We start from the raw sequence: 18750 nt of genomic DNA, 5'->3' as shown, positions 1-18750 counted from the left end.
CCTCACTATACTATGACGTTTTTGACTTTTTTTGCCTTACTATACTATGACGTTTTTTTGACTTACTATACTATGACGTTTTTTTTGCCTCACTGTACAATGACGTTTTTATGACTTTTTTTGCCTCACTATACTATGACGTTTTTGACTTTTTTTGCCTTACTATACTATGACTTTTTTAAAACTTTTTTTGCCTTACTATACTATGTCGTTTTTATGACTTTTTTGCCTCACTATACTATGACGTTTTTGACTTTTTTTGCCTTACTATACTATGACTTTTTTTGCCTTACTATACTATGAAGTTTTTTTGCCTCACTATGACGTTTTTTTGACTTTTTATGCCTTACTTTACTATGACGTTTTTATGACTTTTTTTGCCTTACTATACTATGATGTTTTTATGACTTTTTTGCCTCACTATACTATGATGTTTTTATGACTTTTTTGCCTTACTACACTATGACTTTTTTTTCCTTACTATACGATGATATTTTTTGGACTTTTTATGCCTTAGTATACTATGTTTTTTTGACTTTTTTTTCCTCACTATACTATGACGTTTTTTTGACTTTTTTTGCCTTACTATACTATGACGTTTTTTTAACTTTTTTTGCCTCACTGTACTATGTCGTTTTTATGACTTTTTTGCCTTACTAAACTATGTCGTTTTTATGGCTTACTATACTATGACGTTTTTTTGACTTTTTTTGCCTTACTATACTATGACGTTTTTTTAACTTTTTTTGCCTCACTGTACTATGTCGTTTTTATGACTTTTTTGCCTTACTAAACTATGTCGTTTTTATGGCTTACTATACTATGACGTTTTTTTGACTTTTTGCTTTACTGTACTACGTTTTTGACTTTTTATGCCTTACTATATTATGACGTTTTGATTAGTTTTCATATCTTGCTATAATATGTCGTTTTTGTGATTTACTATACTATGAAGTTATATAACGTACTATGACTGTGAATCACATGAATCGTGTTAATATTAAACATCAACATTATTCCCTGTTTGTGTTGTAGAGAGTGCTGAGCTGCTGTCTCTTCTTAGTGAACGTGTGGAGGAGAGGGAGAAAGAACTGCAGACTCTGGAACAGGTACAACACACACACTCAAATGCACGCACGCATACACACACACACACAGCCTGTCCTCTGAACTGTGTGTGACTGTGTCCTGTAGCAACTGAGCGTGTCCAGTCAGCAGCAGCAGCAGAAAGCAGAAGGACTGAAGGAGCTGGAGGTGAAGATTCAACACAAACAGGTTCTTTCATCATCACTGTACACTGTGTTAGCTGAATCAGAATCAGGAGAAGCTTGTCTTGTCATTGTCCTGTGTCCACAGATGTGTCTGCAGCGTCCTGTGTCAATAAAGGCTGAATAGAAGAATGAATTAACAGCAGTTGATTTCACCTCAACTGCAGGCTGCACTCACTGCTCCTCTCTCTCTCTCTCTCAGGCGCTGTGTGATGAGCTGGACGATGTTAAAGCTACAGTGTGTCAGTTGGAGGACAGGGGGCGCCATCTGACTGAACAACAGCTGCAGCTCAACCACCTCCGTCAGTCAGCGTTGAAGTCAATGACTCATTTAGCTTCTCTGCTTTCTGTCCAACATGAGCCCTGACCCTCCTTCCTGTTTGATTTTCTCTGGTCAGGTGAGGAGGTGTTGGAGAGAGAGAAACAGCTGCTCCACAAGGAGGAGGAGCTAAAACAGCAGAGGGCGGGCCTACAGGTGAGAGAGGAGGGGCTACTTCAGACAGAGGAGGAGCTACAAAAGAAATATGAGGAGCTTCGTGTGAAAGAGGAAGAAATACACAAGAGACAGGAGGTGAAGCAACTGATCAGTGATAAAAAAAATAATATACGACAAGTTCTTTTTTTATAATAATTCAAGTCAATCAACTTGAGATTAATCTGATTATTTTCATGATTAATTGATTAAGTCATTGAGTATGTGAACTCAAAGATTCAGTTTCTATGTGACAAAAAAGAAGCAGGAACCAGAGTGTGTGTGTGCGTGCATGCGTGTGTGTGCATGCGTGTGTGCACGTGTGCAGGAGGATCACAGCAGGGACGTGTTGTCAGAGGAGGATGAGTCTTTCTACCTGTCTACAGCTGGTCTGAGATCAGCCTTCAGTACTGAGGTGAGTCCTGATGGAAATAAACACACATCAATCAATCAATCAAACTTTATGATTGACGTCCATAAGACACAACAAAAAAAAAACAGTAAAACAATTTGACAGAACATGAGAAATGAAAATCGTGAAAAACCAACAAAGATTTTAAAATAATTTTAAAATAAATAAAATCAAATAGAAACAGATAAAATACAAATTTACGAATACAATAAAAAAACGATTGTGTGTGTGTTCAGGAGGAGAGGTGGAGGTCTGAGCTGCAGAGAGAAAAACTGAAACAACAAGAAGATCGACTGAAGGTAGCAACAATATTTTATTATTCATTTACATTACAAACACACTGCACCAGAGCTGCAGCTGATGATGAATCCAAAGTGAATCTTCAGTGAAATGCATCAGGTCTCATTTGTAATTTCTGCTGTTTAATAATTATCTGTTTTTTAATTGATCATATTGTTGTAAAAACCCTCCTGTTCCTGATCTGCCTCAACACTTCCTCCATGTTTCCCTGTTGTCATGATAAACTCATGTCACACTCCCCAGTCTGAAAAACTACAGCTCCAGTAATTAGTTGTTTAATTGATCAAATTAATCAACAGCTACTTTTATAATCAATTAATTATTTTACTTGATTTTCAATAATGAAAATAATCATTAGTTTCAGTCAGACACTTTTCTCTGATGAACCACAAATGTTTTTATCCAATAATATTTCCAATAACTTTTCTGTTTTTGATTGCTGTTGATGTTTCACAATAAAAGCCTTTCAGAGCCGAAAACACTATCCTCCTGTTTCTGGAAGACTTTTATTGTGACAACTCTGCAGGAAGGAGGATATCAATATTAAAAGCAACCTGTGACCTACGACCTGATCCAGTCTCCTTCTACATGTTAAACACGTTTAATTGAACATGATGATGTAAAGGAGCAGTCTGACCTTTAGTGACCTCCTCCTCCTTCAGTCCAGTGACTCACAGCTGTGTTGTTTGACTGTCGAGGCTCAACTCCGCTGCCGTCTGTGGAACCAGCAGGAGAACCTGAGACGACTGGAGAGCCAGGAGACGACCGAGGGACTGAGACACAGACTGGACCAGCTGGACGCTCTGCTCACACACACACACTGATCAACAGTTGCTCAGGTGTGTTTCATCAGGTGTCTGCAGCTCCACCTGCGCTGAAGCTGCTTCAAGATTCACACAGCAGTCAATCATCATGTGACCTGAACATCTGGATGAATCAGCTGATCGAGAGCAGGATGAACTCCACAAACAACAGATCAGCTGAAGACTTCATTAAATGCTCCATCCGTTCAGATCCAGATTCTCTGCCGAACCACTGGAGAAACGTCACGACAGGTTGTCGTTGGGACTAAAAACCAACAGTGAAGTTTCACGTGACAACCAACATCCTTCACCTGTGTGACTGTTAACGAACACTGAGCTCAGATCGCAGTGTCAGACACCAGTTAGTTCATCTTTACATACTGGTGTTACTGGACTGTGACCTGCGGATAAACTGTTTGTTAGATAACATGAATGAACTGTCAGTGTGATGTCAGGACTGAATATTCCTGCGGTCTGTGAACACACCGTCTGTGTGAAGAAAACACCGGGAGCTGAATTTAAAATGATCAAAAATCTGAAGTTTGTATTTGAAGCTTTTAGTAAAAATTTGTAATGTTTATCTGTGAATTAAACACTTCCTGTTGAAGCTCGTCTCACGTTGATGATGTCACACACTTGTGTGTCTCTGATGTTCTGAGTTCTTCTCATGTTCAGACTCAAACCAACAGTGAACGTCTCCACTAACAGTCCTGTGATGTGTCTTCCTCCCCCTGCCACAAACGCTCACTACAGCACTGAATGTGGATTAATCCTCCACTGAAAATAGTCCCCAACAAAGACACCATTTCCTCCTGTTTGTCTGACAGGAACTACAGAGATCAGCTGTTCGAGGAAATTAAAAATGAAGATTTATATTTGTGAGGAGTTTTACAGATTAATGTCTTCAGTAGGAACCAATGCGCTGAGACACAGACAGGAAGTGATGAGAGACGGAGTTACACGCTGATGATTTGGGTCTGAACTTTTCAAATTAAAAGTCTCCAACACTCAACATCAATGTCTGTGGAATCGACTGTCCAATCACATGTCCTCTGCTCTGTCCTGATCCATCTGACAGGAAAAAGTCAGACTTCCAGGTGTTTAAGGTGTGCTGCGTCACCTCTCTGCTGTCACAGTAACAGTCGCTAGGCAACCGAGCACCTCAGGGCTGCAACAGCTGCTGTCGAGCTGCTGAAGGAGAGGCTGAGAGACGGACAGAGAGAGACAGAGAGAGGGACAGGTGAGTGTTTTCAGGTGCTGATCAGCTGTGACAGACTCGACAGCAGCACAGGTGAGCGTCGTTGACACACCTGTAGTTTTCCGTACGAGCAGCCGTCCAGCAGTTTGATGCAGAGCGAGGTTTCATTCATCAGCTTCAGTCTGACGGAGTCGCTGAGCTCAGAGTCTGATGAAACATCGAGCAGCAGCCGCAACAAGCAGCGCAGCAACACGTCGACACGACGCTCCATCCTGAGGAGAGAGAGACTCAGTGTTCAACGTCATGTGACACCGACAGGTTCAACATGCAGCAGCCAAAGGGTTAAAACCTCAGTCTGTTTCATTTTCTACGACGTCAAAACTGACATAAAACTGTTTGTGTTTCATATTTAAGATGAGAAGCAGCGTCACAGTAACATTAGATCATGTGACAGGTGTGTGTGTGTGTGTGTGTGTGTGTGTGTGTGTGTGTGTGTGTGTGTGTTCACACCGGGGCCAGGCTGCTCTGGTGGTTTTCTGCAGCACCTCCAGCATCTTCAGTCTGTCCGTCTCCTCAGGTGGATCTCTGATCTCCAGGTATCCCAGCACCACCCGCTCCACCCGCTGCAGATGTCTGCACACGGCCACGCCCATCCTGCATCACACACACACGAAACAAACGCACCCTCAGACCATGATCAACACCGCTCCCTCTGCATCACATGTACAGAGTCGCTGCATGTTCACGTTAAACATCTGGTTTTATCACCATAGAAACCAAAATGTGAATAATATCGATGACAGAATTAATCCATAAAAAAAAATTAAAAAATCAACTAACTTCAGATCCACATTTAAAAATCCTACTGTTTATTCTGTGGTATTTTGTTTTTCTGCAGGAACATGAAGAATCATCTTTTTCAAACCTGTCAGCTCTTTTATTTTGAAGAAACCAAAACTGTCAGACTTTCAGACTTTTATTTTGACAAAACTGAAACTGTCAGACTTTTATTTTGACGAGGCTGAGACTGAACGTAGACACACATCAAACTGACCTGTCGATGTACAGAGGGAGGGCGGAGGCGTAGACGTGTCGCAGCGGCACCTTGTGCTCCGCCTCCATGTGGGTCAGGACCAGACACAGCACGTTGTCATGGCGACAGGGCTTCCTGCGGGCGGAGGAGGGGGCGAGTGAGGAGGGGGGCTTCTCCAGCACCAACAGCAGGTCCAACAGACAGGACAGGACCAGCTGCAGGGACCAGGGAGGAGCAGGTCCACATCAGTCCACATCAGTCCACATGTTTTTACAACATCAGTGTGAATTAGTTTCATTTCAATAACTGATCAATGAGCAATAAGAGAACAGTCCTGAAACTGAATCCACATCAGTTTCTTCCTCTCTCCCATGAATCATGTCAGAGTGTGTGTGTGTGTGTGTGTGTGTGTGTGTGTGTGTGTGTGTGTTACCTGTATGACAGCAGCCTCTGTGGTGTACAGGTGTTTGAATAACGCTTGATAGAGAACTTCTGCTCTGTTGAACTGACGGAGATCAGCAGCAGGCTGATAAAACACACACACACACACACACACACACACACACACACACACACACACACACACACACACACACACACACACCATCATCATTATTATGAAAACAAAGATATTTCTTTGTGTGTACTGGTTGAATAAAGGAAAATAAGTGCGTGCGTGCATGTGTGTTCTTACTGTGTTGAGTACAATATGGTGCAGACAGCGAACTCCCAGCATGCAGTTCTCTGGTCTGTAGTGGTCATTGAGGAGGAGGGAGGGGGGGAGGAGGCAAGGCAGGTAAGGGGAGAGAGAAGGACGAGTCACCTGCACAAAACATGAACACACAGACACACAGAGAGAGAGAGAGAGACAGAGAGAGAGAGAGAGAGAGAGAGAGAGAGAGAGAGAGAGAGAGAGAGAGAGAGAGAGAGAGAGAGAGAGAGAGAGAGAGAGAGAGAGAGAGAGAGAGAGAGAGAGAGAGAGAGAGAGAGAGAGAGAGAGAGAGAGAGAGAGAGAGAGAGAGAGAGAGAGAGAGAGAGAGAGAGAGAGAGAGAGAGAGAGAGAGAGAGAGAGAGAGAGAGAGAGAGAGAGAGAGAGAGAGAGAGAGAGAGAGAGAGAGAGAGAGAGAGAGAGAGAGAGAGAGAGAGAGAGAGAGAGAGAGAGAGAGAGAGAGAGAGAGAGAGAGAGAGAGAGAGAGAGAGAGAGAGAGAGAGAGAGAGAGAGAGAGAGAGAGAGAGAGAGAGAGAGAGAGAGAGAGAGAGAGAGAGAGAGAGAGAGAGAGAGAGAGAGAGCAGCTGAATGTGAATCTCTGAACCTGTGGAATTTATTGTGCTGCCATGGAAACCTCGTGTTTATTGACATGATACAGTCAGACTGACCTGCAGGAGTGTCCATGCAAACACCAGCTTCACCGCCTCACAACGCTGCCACGAGTCCCTGCAAAACACACGCACACACACACACACACACACACACACACACACAGTTAAATCCACGGTTCACACACAGACCCAATTCCTTCAAATTAAAAGACCCGTCACAGCAGACTCTCACTTGGTGAGTTGAGGCTGCAGGACGTCCAGTACTCCTCCCACGATTGCTCTGCTCCGCCCCTCCTCCCCCGGACTCCTGTCCCCCATCAGGAGGTGGGCGGAGTCTGACCAGCCCCCAGCCCTCAGCAGCGCCTCCTGCAGGCTCCGTGCCGCTGCCCTGGAGGAGGAGGAGGTCCACGGCTGATCCTGGACACAGAGCGATAGACTGACCTCCAGACATTTTAAAGACTTCTGCTCAGGTCTGAGCCAGACGTTTTCCCACCACACTCACCTGGAAGTGTGTCACGGCGAACACACACACAGGTGGAGCCACCGTCAGCAGCAGATCGGTCCTCTCCAAGTTTCCCAGAGCTCCTAGCAGCACCCTGAGAGCAGAGCATGCCCGGACGGCTCGGCCCGGGACGCTCTGATAGGCTGCAGCCATCACAGAGCTGACGTTGTCCTCACAGAGCGGCAGAGCTGCACAGCCAATCACAGCTTCTGTCAGAGACCTGTACGCTGACTGAAGCTCCGCCCAACCCTCCTCCTCATTGGCCGAAGCCGGTGAGAAGAGCCAATCAGGATCAGCTGTCTGAAAGAGCCGCTCCATGTGACCAATCAGGGAGTTTGTCTCAGAGTCTGAGGACGCACCAATCAGCTTCTCCTGCAGCCGAGACAGGAGCTCTGTGATTGGAGGGAGAGGAGGAGAGGGGAGGGGCTTCTCTGAGGACAAGAGATGAAGGTCATGAAGCAAAGATGAAAGCTCCATCCTGTAGAAAGGAAGGATGGAGGGAAGAAAGGAGGAAAGAAGGGATGAACAGAGGAGAAAATGATGGAGGAAAGGAGGAGGGAAAGAGGAGACAACAGTCAGAGGGATGAATAGAGAAGAAAAAAGGAGATGATGAAGGAAAGAGAAAAAGAAGAAAAAGAAAAGAGGGGAAGGAAGGAGGAAAGAAGGGATGAATAAGGAGATGAGGGAGGAAAGGAGAGAGGAGGGAAGGAGGAGACGATAGGAAAAAAGAAGAAAGGATGAACGGTGAGAAATGTTTAGAAAAAAAGGATAAAAGGAAATAATCACTATTTCATTATTTTCATCAAGAACAAAGTATCAAAGTAAAAGCTCAATAATAAAATATAGAAACATGTTGCTCAAGATAAAGAAGAGAAAAATGTTTTTTAAATGTTTGTCTCTTCACGTAACGCCCCCACTGTTTCCCGCTCAGTATTCTGCTGGAGTAATAAACTGTTGTGAAAGGAAACCAGCTCCTTTAGCTTAATGTCTGCTTCGACTCACTCACGCCATGTTTATATTTATATATAATGGCGGTTTGTCGGTTTGTTCAGAGTCTCTTTAGGAAACCGGAAGTGAAAACTGACCTGGAACCCGCCGCTTCTCTTTGTTCTTTCATCGACGCGAAGAAACGAACAGATTTTATTTAGTTTAAAATAAAAACGCTCCTGAATTTAGCGGCATAGAGACAGAAAACTCCGGACACTTTACCGGGACGGACGGCGTGTTCGCAGAATATACCCGGCTCGGTAAAAGCTCCGAATGAAACGTTCCTACACTCAGAAAGGTTCCTATTAAGGTCAAACGTCACAAACGTCTGCAGTGTCACGGACGATAGAAATGTGAATACACATGTAAAACCGATTAAATATTATAATAAAAACGCTATTTACATTTTATCATTTTTATATTTTAATATTTTACTATTGTTGTTTTGTCTTAAGGATTCAAGCTTCATATTGAATTGTAAAAGTAATTTTACAAAAAATCTATTACAGAGTGACTATTGAGTTTAATATATAAATATACCACTTTAATTGTAAAGTCTGACTTTTGGAACCCAGTGTGTGTGTGTGTGTGTGTGTGTGTCTAGGCTATATAATACACACACACAAACACACACACACGTATATATATATATACCTGTATATATATGTATATGTATGACACCAGACTTCTGAAAAAAAAATCATGTTCAAGGTAAATGATCCAGATCTGAACCAAGATTTAATGGCTTCTTCCCTGACCATGAGTTCAGGTACAGATTGGCTCAGGACTTTCTGTGTAATCCTGCTGACAAATAAACAGACATGGGTAAAACCTTACCTCCATGGTAGAGCTAATAAAGTTTAAAAACAAGGCTATAAATAAATAAAGAGGACTGAGAGACAGACAACAGAGGTTTACATGAGTTACTGAGACGGTTCTTTCTTAATGATTACGAAAAAGGTTAGTGGACCTTGAGTTGGGAAGAAGTTGAAAGTGAAGAATTTGTGTTTTTGAATACAGGTAGTCAGACCTACAGTCTTGTGTCATTAAAACGTAAAAAACATGATGAGGTCATCCGTTTAGAGGCTGAACAAACACAGCTCCAGCTCCGGGTTCATACACAACACATAACGTGTTCATACGTGTTGCACAGATCAAAGAATCTGTGGAATATCAAAGTGTAAATGTGACCGACAAACATCAGACAGACTGCAGAGGTGTTTGTGGTGATATTAGTGGCAGATTAAAAGTCAATATACATATTTAGACAGAGATTTTTCCCCCTTCTTATTTTCCATAAATCAGCCTCAGAGATCCAGAGTTACAGACTGAACTGTTTCCGACCTGTTTACACAGACATGAGTAGATCAGAGCTGAAACACAAAGGGTTAAACAGCTTTGATGACTGCACACACTCAGATTAGCATGGTATCCACTGAGAGTGGGTTTATTCATGTTTCAAAGCAGGAGGAAACGTTTTGAAGCTGTTTGTGTGTACAAGCTGAAGCTGCTGTGATCTGCTGTCAACACACACACACACACACACACACACACACACACACACACACACACACAAAACAACGATTATATCAAATAATTTATTTGATCAAATTCAAGTTGAGTTTTGTTTTCTGTGCCTGAACATTAGCTAGCTTCCATTAGCAGCTAGCTCCCATTAGCATCTAAACATCTGTGTGGTGCCTGGTGAACAAACTCTTTTCTTTTCCACTCTCCGCAACAGTGAGGCTTAGAAACACAAATGTCAATGACTGAGTGATGAAGTTGAAGTTACGTCTGGGACACACTGCCTGTGTTGCGGATGTGTGAACTGCTGCTGTGGCGCTAACACTGCAGCTCTACCTTTATAACATCTGTGTCAGATTCAGATTCATACTAGATATTGAAACTATTGTAAAAGGTTTCAAGTTGATGTTGCTGGTATGATGTCAGTATAAAAGTAAATGAAACATATTCCTAGTTCCTCTGTCCAAGTGTGGCCCATATACTTCCACATCTGGACTGATTGCAGCTGTTATCCTCCAGTGTTAACTGACAAACAGATGAATTTCTGTGTGCAGCAGAATTGGTCCAGATGTGGAAGTAGCATCTGACAGTGATGTTGGGTCAGACTTGGGCCACTATTGAGCCAGAGGAAACACAGTTTGTGGCCCAAGTATTAGTCACAATAATTTTGCTACTCTGGAGCTGGTTTCAGTTTATCTTTGCTTCACCCCTCCTCTCTGTGCTCATATATACAGTAGTCTAATAAAGGCAAACTCCCAATAAATCAATTTATTTATCATTAGCTCAAGGTCCAAGTTAAGGGTTTTTATCTCAGGGCTCATACTTTAGCTAGGTTTTCAGGTTAGCTTGGAGTTTAGGTTAGCTGAGAATCTTAGTGTAACTCATGGTTTATGTTTGTTTAAGGTTTAGGTTAGTTCAGGGTTGCTATTAACTCAGGGCTCAGACTAGTCCAGGGTTTTGGTTAGCTAGAGATTTAGATTAGCTCAAGGTTTAGAATAGGTGTGGCGGGGTGTCAAGTAGCTCAGTTGGATGAGGATCCGCCCCATGTGTAGAGGCTACAGTCTTTGCTGCAGTCGGCCCCGGCTCGAGTCCCACATCGGACAGCCCTTAGCTGCATGTCATTCCCCCTCTCTCTGCATCCCCATTTCCTGTCTCGCTCTACTGCACTATCAAAATAAAGGCACAAAAAGCCAGAAAAAAAAAAAGAATAGCTGTGGGTTTAGGTTAACATTAGCCTCCAGCTAGTGCATTAACTGTTAGCTGGAGGCTAATTTTAAGGGGTTCAGGCTGAGTCAGTCATTTTAGTTTAGGGATTAAGTTAGTTCAGAGTTTTGAATAGCTTAATATTAGCTCAGGTATTAAGTTAGCTCATGCCTTAAGTTAGCTCAGAGTTTAATTTAGCTCAGGTAGGTGTCACCTCGTTGATGTTAGCTCAAGGTTAGCTTGGGGCTAAGAGTTGGTTTTGTGACTGAGTCATTTAGAAATTAATAAATAAACTGACAAACAAACGTCATCTGATTTACAGAAAGATCATGATTCATCCTCTGTGATGTCACAAGGTTTCTATTGTTGCACCAGAGCTAATGCTAATAATATGAGAGTCTGTGGTCACTGTGAAATGATTCTTTATTAAAGAAAAGCTTTTCATCCACTTCCTGTTTACTTTTCCATCTGATGGAGCTCCTGCCTCTCCTGTCCTTTCCTGTGTCGCACAAACGAGCTGTCACCGGAAATTAAAGAGCAGATAAGAAGCATGTGAACACACACACACACACACACACACACACACACACACACACACACACACTCAATCTGACACTCCTCAGGTTAACATGGCGAGGACAGGTGCAAACACACTCACAGGTAAACAGGTGCAGTCAGTTTACAGCAGGTTTTAATTGCGACACAGGTCAGAGGTCAGATACAGAGTTAGGTACAGTTTCACATCTCAACACTTTGGTTTCATACTGAAGAAGAATTGATGAAGATGAAAGAATGTGTTCCTTAAAATAAATTCACAGTCACACAGAAATCTCTTTAATTAAAGACAAACTCCCTTAAAATAATTAAGGGATTTAAACATCAAGAAGGAGACAAATTATTTTTGTATTTTTCACCTGAAATCATAAGTGTTTACTTTCTGACATAATAACAAGACTAAAAACTAACCTTCATCCCAACGCCAATGATTCAGTGTTTTAGCTGAAATATGAAAGTTAAGAGGCTAAAGGACATTTTTTTTAAATTTACAAAAAAATATAAGTCCCTGGAAACACCAAGTTCAGCCCAAATGACAATTTGCTAAATCAGCAGGTGTCACTGTTTGTTTTTCTTCTGTTACGACTTATTTTTGTGTTTGTGTGTTTTCAAACAGCAGTTTCAGGCTTTAGGAGGGAACAGGTTGTTTTGGCAGATGTACACCTGGTTACCGTCCTTCAAGGCTGTGTTAGCATTTCACCAGCTAGCTAAAAAAGCCTCATTGAGCACGTCCACGGTCCTACGTCAGAGTTCAGGCTAACATTAGCAACGCTGTCCTACAATACAAGAACTATGCTGTTTCTTGGCGAGGATGATGATTTTTGGAACGTGGGACATTTTAGTTTTCGCCTCAGTTTTGTCTGCATCACCACACGGTGCTGAGCTAGCATAGCATTTAGCCCTCAAATATTATACTTCGGACACTTTTGCAGGTTTTTTTTGTTTTCATCTGAGACAGACGGAAAAATTAAAGTCAGTCATGGCATCTGTTAATTGGAATTGCATAAATGTATTCACATTAATAATAATACTCTGTAAACTTGCACACAAGGCATCAAGAACCCCTTAATATACAACCTCCATGAATCAATAATCACGTTTATTACAGAGCGTGTCAAAAATCACTCCGTTTATTATGTGATGTAGAGTAAAGTAGAGTTACTGTTTATTTTTGAGTGCCTGATTTCTGAGTATGTAAATTTATCCACTATATGTTCATGTAGACTAGAAATCCCATAATAATTCTCTGTATTTTCTAGATGTGAAAATGGCTGTTGTGCGTCTGCACAGCTGTTAGTGATGTCACAAACTGATAATGATTTGTGTCTGAGAACTCAAGTCATTTTATTTACAGCTGTAAATACTACAATACCCATGAGCCTCAGTCACTGTTGCTATGGAGAAGAAGCCAGGTCAGAGGTGTGAATCAGAGCGGTAACAAAGTCAAAACACCTTCGTCATTAACACATGTTGCCATGGTTACTGAATTCAGCGTCATCTTTAACTTCCCGCTCACCGCATTCTAAGCTCAGTGATTTGATTGGTTGGTTTCTCACTGAAATGTATCATGGGAGTTGTAGTTAACGTCTCCCCCGACTTTTGTATGTATACAAGCTTGTACCTATTTAAAGATAACGAGCCCTTGGGCACAGACATGTAAAAGGCCCCCCACCCTTCATACACAGGAGCAACACACCCCCACTGAGAGACGCAAAACTATGTGTAGATGTTTTGGTGTCTTTGTGGTCGTTTTGTGTCTCTGTAGCAATTTATCGTCTCGCTGTGGTCCTTAAATGTGTCTTTTTAGTCATTTTGCATCTCTTTGTAGTTTTGTATCTCTGTAATTGTTTTGCTCTGCAGTTGTATTGTGTCTCATTGTAGCTGTTTTATGTTTCTGTACTTCTTCCAGTCTCTTCGTGGTTGTTTTGTGTCTTTGTGGTTGTTTTGTTTCCCCTTCAGTCACATGTTGGAGGTGAAGCCCTTTGTGCCCTGTCGGCTTGTGATGCATTCACACTTGTACCTTTGACTTTTCCTCAGAGCAGCAGATCTCTTGTGACGCAGTTTGTTGAGATGACTGGGCCTCATTCACCAACCATTCTTAAGAAGAAATTAAAACCTAAGATTTGTTCTTAAGTGAGAAAGGAAATCTATAAACACTCAAGAGCTCTCTTACACACATTTGAGTGCTGACATGTTTGAGCAAAATAAGCGGTTATTGTGTTTTCTTCTGTTCCTCAGTTATATAATATTATATTATTTAAATTACAATAATATTTTTGTCATGTATAATAACTGTTGTTATTTTACAAAGCATTATGTTTAAAATGAATGAACGCTACATTAACACTGAACTGCTCGTTAGCGACTCACTTCCTGCAGCAGTTCCTCCACTTCAGAACGACTCAAGTTCCTTTTGCGTTTTGATTCCGGTTCTCCGTCTTTAGATTTTCATTTTGGCATTTTCTCAGCTTTCCCTCACGGTATCTCTTTGTGAGTTCTGTCTGTGTCTGCACACGACCCTTCAGTCTCACGCCCTTTTAAGGGCATCTTTGGGCGTTACCGATGCTAATTAGGGCCAACTGGCGCACACGTTCAATTTACCAGGAGAGTGGCATTCATCAGGCTAAGAACACAGGTGCACACAGTTCTGTGGTTTAAGAACACGTTCGTGAATCTGACGTAGAGCTTTCTTAAGAACTTTCTTAAGAAAGAATTTAAGAAAATACTTAAGACGATATTGGTGAATGAGGCCCATTGAACCTGGAGAGTTTCGTGTTGATGTTCATGTCTATGAGGAGAATGAATGAGACGTTTCCAGCAGGAACCAGTGGAGCCGGTTCCTCCTGCACAAGAAATTAAAGACACTGTCCCTTTAAGAAATGTCCGGCGTCTGTTCTGGTTCTGACTGTGACGACAGGAAGTCTGATGATGAAGGTGAAACATGGAGACTACATCAACAACATAGACAGGTGTGTGTGTGTGTGTGTATATGTGTCACTCCTCCGTCTCTTCTTCTTCACTGTAGTCGCTCAGAGGAAACTCACGACTCTCCTTCTGTGTGTTGTAGCTTTTCCTGTGCATCACACACTCCTGGTCGATGATCGCCTGCAACACACACACACACACACACACACACACACACACAACACACACACACACACACACACACACACACACACACACACACACACACACACACACACACACACACACACACACACACACACAGTTGATCAATAACTCTGTGTGTGATTAGGGGTTTATTGAGTGGAAATGTTTCCTCTTCACTTTGAAGGCAGAAGCTTCTGATCTGTGATCAGTCTAATCACTGTGTAATGACTTCACACAAACATCACAGACACACACACATCCTGTTGATCTGCCAGGACCTGCCACTACACACAGAGTGTATGTGTGTGTGTGTGTGTGTGTGTGTGTGTGTGTGTGTGTGTGTGTGTGTGTGTGTGTGTGTGCCCTGATTTGAATAATTCTCCTTGTTAAAGTCATGACAGATATCTTGTTGTTGTGTGTGATGTGATCAGAGGTCTGAACTATGAAGCAGCCGTTAGTGATCTGGGTTAACTGACACTGACCGTCCTGATTTCATGTCCTGAGTTTTAATTATAAGCAGCATCGTCTGAACCATGAATGAAGTTCTTAATATGAGAAGAAACGCTGACACCTGCAGGTGAGTTCAGTTATAACAGCGTCCAACAGTGACACTCAACAGGTGAATGTAACAACACGATCACATGACTGGAACAAAACATTTAGACATATAGACATAAACATAGAGACGTTTCCATGTCTAAATATCATTTCTATTAAAGTCACACTAAGAATATATTATTAATAAGATCATGAATTATCATCACGAAGGAAAGAGAGGAAGGAAAGAGAGGAAGGAAAGAGGGGAAGGAAAGAGGAGAGGAAGGAAAGAGGAGAGGAAGAAAAGAGAGGAAGGAAAGAGAGGAAGGAAAGAGGAGAGGAAGAAAAGAGAGGAAGGAAAGAGAGGAAGGAAAGAGGGGAAGGAAAGAGGGGAAGGAAAGAGGGGAAGGAAAGAGGAGAGGAAGGAAAGAGGAGAGGAAGGAAAGAGGGGAAGGAAAGAGGGGAAGGAAAGGGAGGAAGGAAAGAGGAGAGGAAGGAAAGAGGAGAGGAAGGAAAGAGGGGAAGGAAAGAGGGGAAGGAAAGGGAGGAAGGAAAGAGAGCAAGAAGAGGAGAGGAAGAGGAGGAGAGGAAGAGGAGAGTAAAAGCTTCATCACTGTCAGGAATCCTCCATGAAGAATCAAATGAAGCTGATAGTTATTATATTTTATTCAGAGATAAACTCTCCCACTGAAATATCTACTGCTCTTTATTCTTTTGTCCCCGTCAGGATCCTGTAGGAATGATGACTCAGTTTTTCCAGTGATCTGATTGGTCGGTAGTAACAACAACAACAACAACAACAACGGTGTGACCAGTTACCATTTTCTCCTCTCGGACCGCAGGGTTACGCAACAGGAAGCAGAGCGGCGCGTACAGGATGTTGATGACCCCGATGAACACCATGAGACAAGGGAAACCCACCGCCTGCACCAGAGCGCCCCCTGTGGACGGTCCTGCAACAACAGACCAAGGTTTAACGTCATTAATCATCTCATTCATGAACACCACGGATTCAGAGCGCTCATCATCTTTTATATCCACGTCACATTAGTTACATTTTTTTTGTTATAATTTTTAACAAATAATAAGAGCAGATGTTTTTCACATCAGTTCTTCAACATCTGCTTGAATTCAGTGTAAAAACATCGAATTACAAATGAAAGTCCTGCATCAAACTGCATCAGCATCATCAGCAAAACCTACTGAGAGCAAGTAAAGGAACACGTCACAGGCCAGTAACCTCAGAACCAGAACCAGAACCAGAACCGGAACCAGAACCAGAATCAGAATCAGAATCAAAACCAGAATCAGAACCAGAACCAGAATCAAAACCAGAATCGGAACCAGAACCAGAATCAAAACCAGAATCAAAACCAAAAGCAGAACCAGAACCAGAACCAAAACCAGAACCAGAATCAGAATCAGAACCAGAATCAGAACCAGAATCAGAATCAGAACCAGAATCAAAACCAGAATCAGAACCAGAATCAGAACCAGAACCAGAACCAGAACCAGAATCAGAACCAGAATCAGAATCAGAACCAGAACCGGAACCAGAACCAGAATCAGAATCAGAATCAAAACCAGAATCAGAACCAGAACCAGAATCAGAACCAGAATCAGAACCAGAACCAGAACCAGAACCAGAATCAGAACCAGAATCAGAATCAGAACCAGAACCGGAACCAGAACCAGAATCAGAATCAGAACCAAAATCAGAACCAGAACCAGAACCAGAATCAGAATCAAAACCAGAATCAGAACCAGAACCAGAATCAAAACCAGAATCAAAACCAGAAGCAGAACCAGAACCAGAACCAGAACCGGAACCAGAACCAGAATCAGAATCAGAACCAGAACCAGAACCAGAACCAGAACCAAAACCAGAATCAGAACCGGAACCAGGACCAGAACCAGAATCAGAACCAGAATCAGAATCAGAACCAGAACCAGAACCAGAACCAGAACCAAAACCAGAATCAGAACCGGAACCAGGACCAGAACCAGAATCAGAACCAGAATCAGAATCAGAACCAGAACCAGAACCAGAACCAGAACCAAAACCAGAATCAGAACCGGAACCAGGACCAGAACCAGAATCAGAACCAGAATCAGAACCCGGACCAGAATCAGAACCAGAACCAGAATCAAAACCAGAATCAAAACCAAAAGCAGAACCAGAACCAGAACCAAAACCAGAACCAGAATCAAAACCAGAACCAGAATCAAAACCAGAATCAGATTCAGAACCAGAACCAGAACCGGAATCAGAATCAGAATCAGAATCAGAACCAGAACCGGAACCGGAACCAGAATCAGAATCAGAATCAGAATCAGAACCAGAACCGGAACCAGAATCAGAATCAGAACCAAAACCAGAACCAGAATCAAAACCAGAATCAGATTCAGAACCAGAACCGGAACCAGAATCAGAATCAGAACCAGAACCAGAATCAAAACCAGAATCAGAACCAGAACCAGAATCAAAACCAGGACCAGAACCAGAATCAGAACCAGAATCAGAACCCGGACCAGAATCAGAACCAGAACCAGAATCAAAACCAGAATCAGAACCAGAACCAGAACCAGAACCAGAAACTTTATTGATCCCCAGGGGAAAAGAGGTGCCAGTTACAGTTGCTCCTTCGCCAAGTGAAGTGGATTATAAAGATGATGATTGGAAATAAAAAAATAAAAAAATATAAAATAAATAGAGACATAAATATATGTCCTTATACTGTATATACTATAATATAGATATATAAGTAAAAATATAATATATAATAATATAAAAATGGAATATAAAAATAAAAATATGCAAGATATGAGTTTTAAAATTACACTTTTCAAAATGCACTTGCACATGTCAAATACTTCTAAATAAATAAATAAATAATGAGGCAAATAAAAATATATGAATTCATACTGAATTATTATTGACGCATTAACATGTAAACAGCATTTTAATGTTGTTGCTGGTGGAAGTAACTTTACAAACTTTATAAACTGTAGGATTAAAACGATATTTAGCTTTGAAATGTATTAGAGAGTGTGTGCACGTGTGTGTGTGTGTGCATGTGTGTGTTACCAATAGCGAAGCCCATACACAGCGCCACATCAGCGATGGCGTAGACGCTGCCGTACACGGAGGCGTGGCGGATGTCGACCAGGTAACCCATGATGGCCATCATGGAGGAGTCGACCATTCCTACAGATCAATCACATCATCAGTCAGGAGTCACATGAGCTGTGACGACGAATAATCAATCATCGTTTTACCAATTAACACTTTCATTAATTAAGATTCAGTGATGTCATGAGTGTGTGTGTCACCTATCGCGAAGCCTAGACCTCCGTTCGGTCCAATCAGACCGTAGATACTGGTGGCAAAAGGCACCTGCAACACACACACACACACACACACACACACACACACACACACACACACACACACACACACACACACACACACACACACACGATTGATTAGATGAATGGATGAATGGTTGGTTGGTTGGATGAGTG

At 42.1% G+C, this 18750-nt stretch overlaps 3 protein-coding genes across 3 annotated transcripts in view; 1 reads left to right on the top strand and 2 right to left on the bottom strand.

The window, feature by feature from the left end:
- The window catches only part of LOC111236963 (trichohyalin-like), a 24031-nt gene extending 20169 nt beyond the window's left edge, over window positions 1–3862 (top strand). Inside the window, exons 7-13 of the mRNA XM_022765887.1 lie at window positions 1036–1109; window positions 1195–1275; window positions 1471–1570; window positions 1667–1839; window positions 2069–2155; window positions 2389–2451; window positions 3151–3862. Of these exons, the coding sequence (XP_022621608.1) occupies window positions 1036–1109; window positions 1195–1275; window positions 1471–1570; window positions 1667–1839; window positions 2069–2155; window positions 2389–2451; window positions 3151–3276 (704 nt within the window). The 3' untranslated portion in view covers window positions 3277–3862. The remainder of the gene's footprint in view (window positions 1–1035; window positions 1110–1194; window positions 1276–1470; window positions 1571–1666; window positions 1840–2068; window positions 2156–2388; window positions 2452–3150) is intronic.
- Window positions 3863–3945: 83 nt separating this feature from the next.
- Window positions 3946–8513, bottom strand: tti2 (TELO2 interacting protein 2). The gene is made up of 10 exons (XM_022765866.1): window positions 8394–8513; window positions 7309–7786; window positions 7039–7223; window positions 6864–6921; window positions 6181–6309; window positions 5920–6012; window positions 5508–5701; window positions 4964–5107; window positions 4566–4725; window positions 3946–4458 (listed from the first exon to the last, which is right to left on the bottom strand). Exons 1-10 carry the CDS (start codon window positions 8423–8425, stop codon window positions 4372–4374), a joined length of 1560 nt encoding a protein of 519 aa, XP_022621587.1. The 5' UTR covers window positions 8426–8513; the 3' UTR covers window positions 3946–4371.
- A 5786-nt stretch (window positions 8514–14299) lies between these two features.
- Window positions 14300–18750, bottom strand: part of slc18a1 (solute carrier family 18 member A1) — a 26405-nt gene continuing 21954 nt past the window's right edge. The window contains exons 16-19 of the mRNA XM_022765886.1: window positions 18559–18622; window positions 18314–18433; window positions 16045–16178; window positions 14300–14682 (exon numbers count right to left, since the gene is read on the bottom strand). Coding sequence (XP_022621607.1) covers window positions 14572–14682; window positions 16045–16178; window positions 18314–18433; window positions 18559–18622 — 429 coding nt within the window. The 3' untranslated portion in view covers window positions 14300–14571. The remainder of the gene's footprint in view (window positions 14683–16044; window positions 16179–18313; window positions 18434–18558; window positions 18623–18750) is intronic.

Source organism: Seriola dumerili, unplaced genomic scaffold (assembly GCF_002260705.1).
Source record: "Seriola dumerili isolate Sdu_G_001 unplaced genomic scaffold, Sdu_1.0 BDQW01000783.1, whole genome shotgun sequence".
NCBI classification, from domain to species: domain Eukaryota; kingdom Metazoa; phylum Chordata; class Actinopteri; order Carangiformes; family Carangidae; genus Seriola; species Seriola dumerili.
Note: the sequence above shows the minus strand (reverse complement) of the source record. Positions and strands in the feature narration are given on the sequence as shown.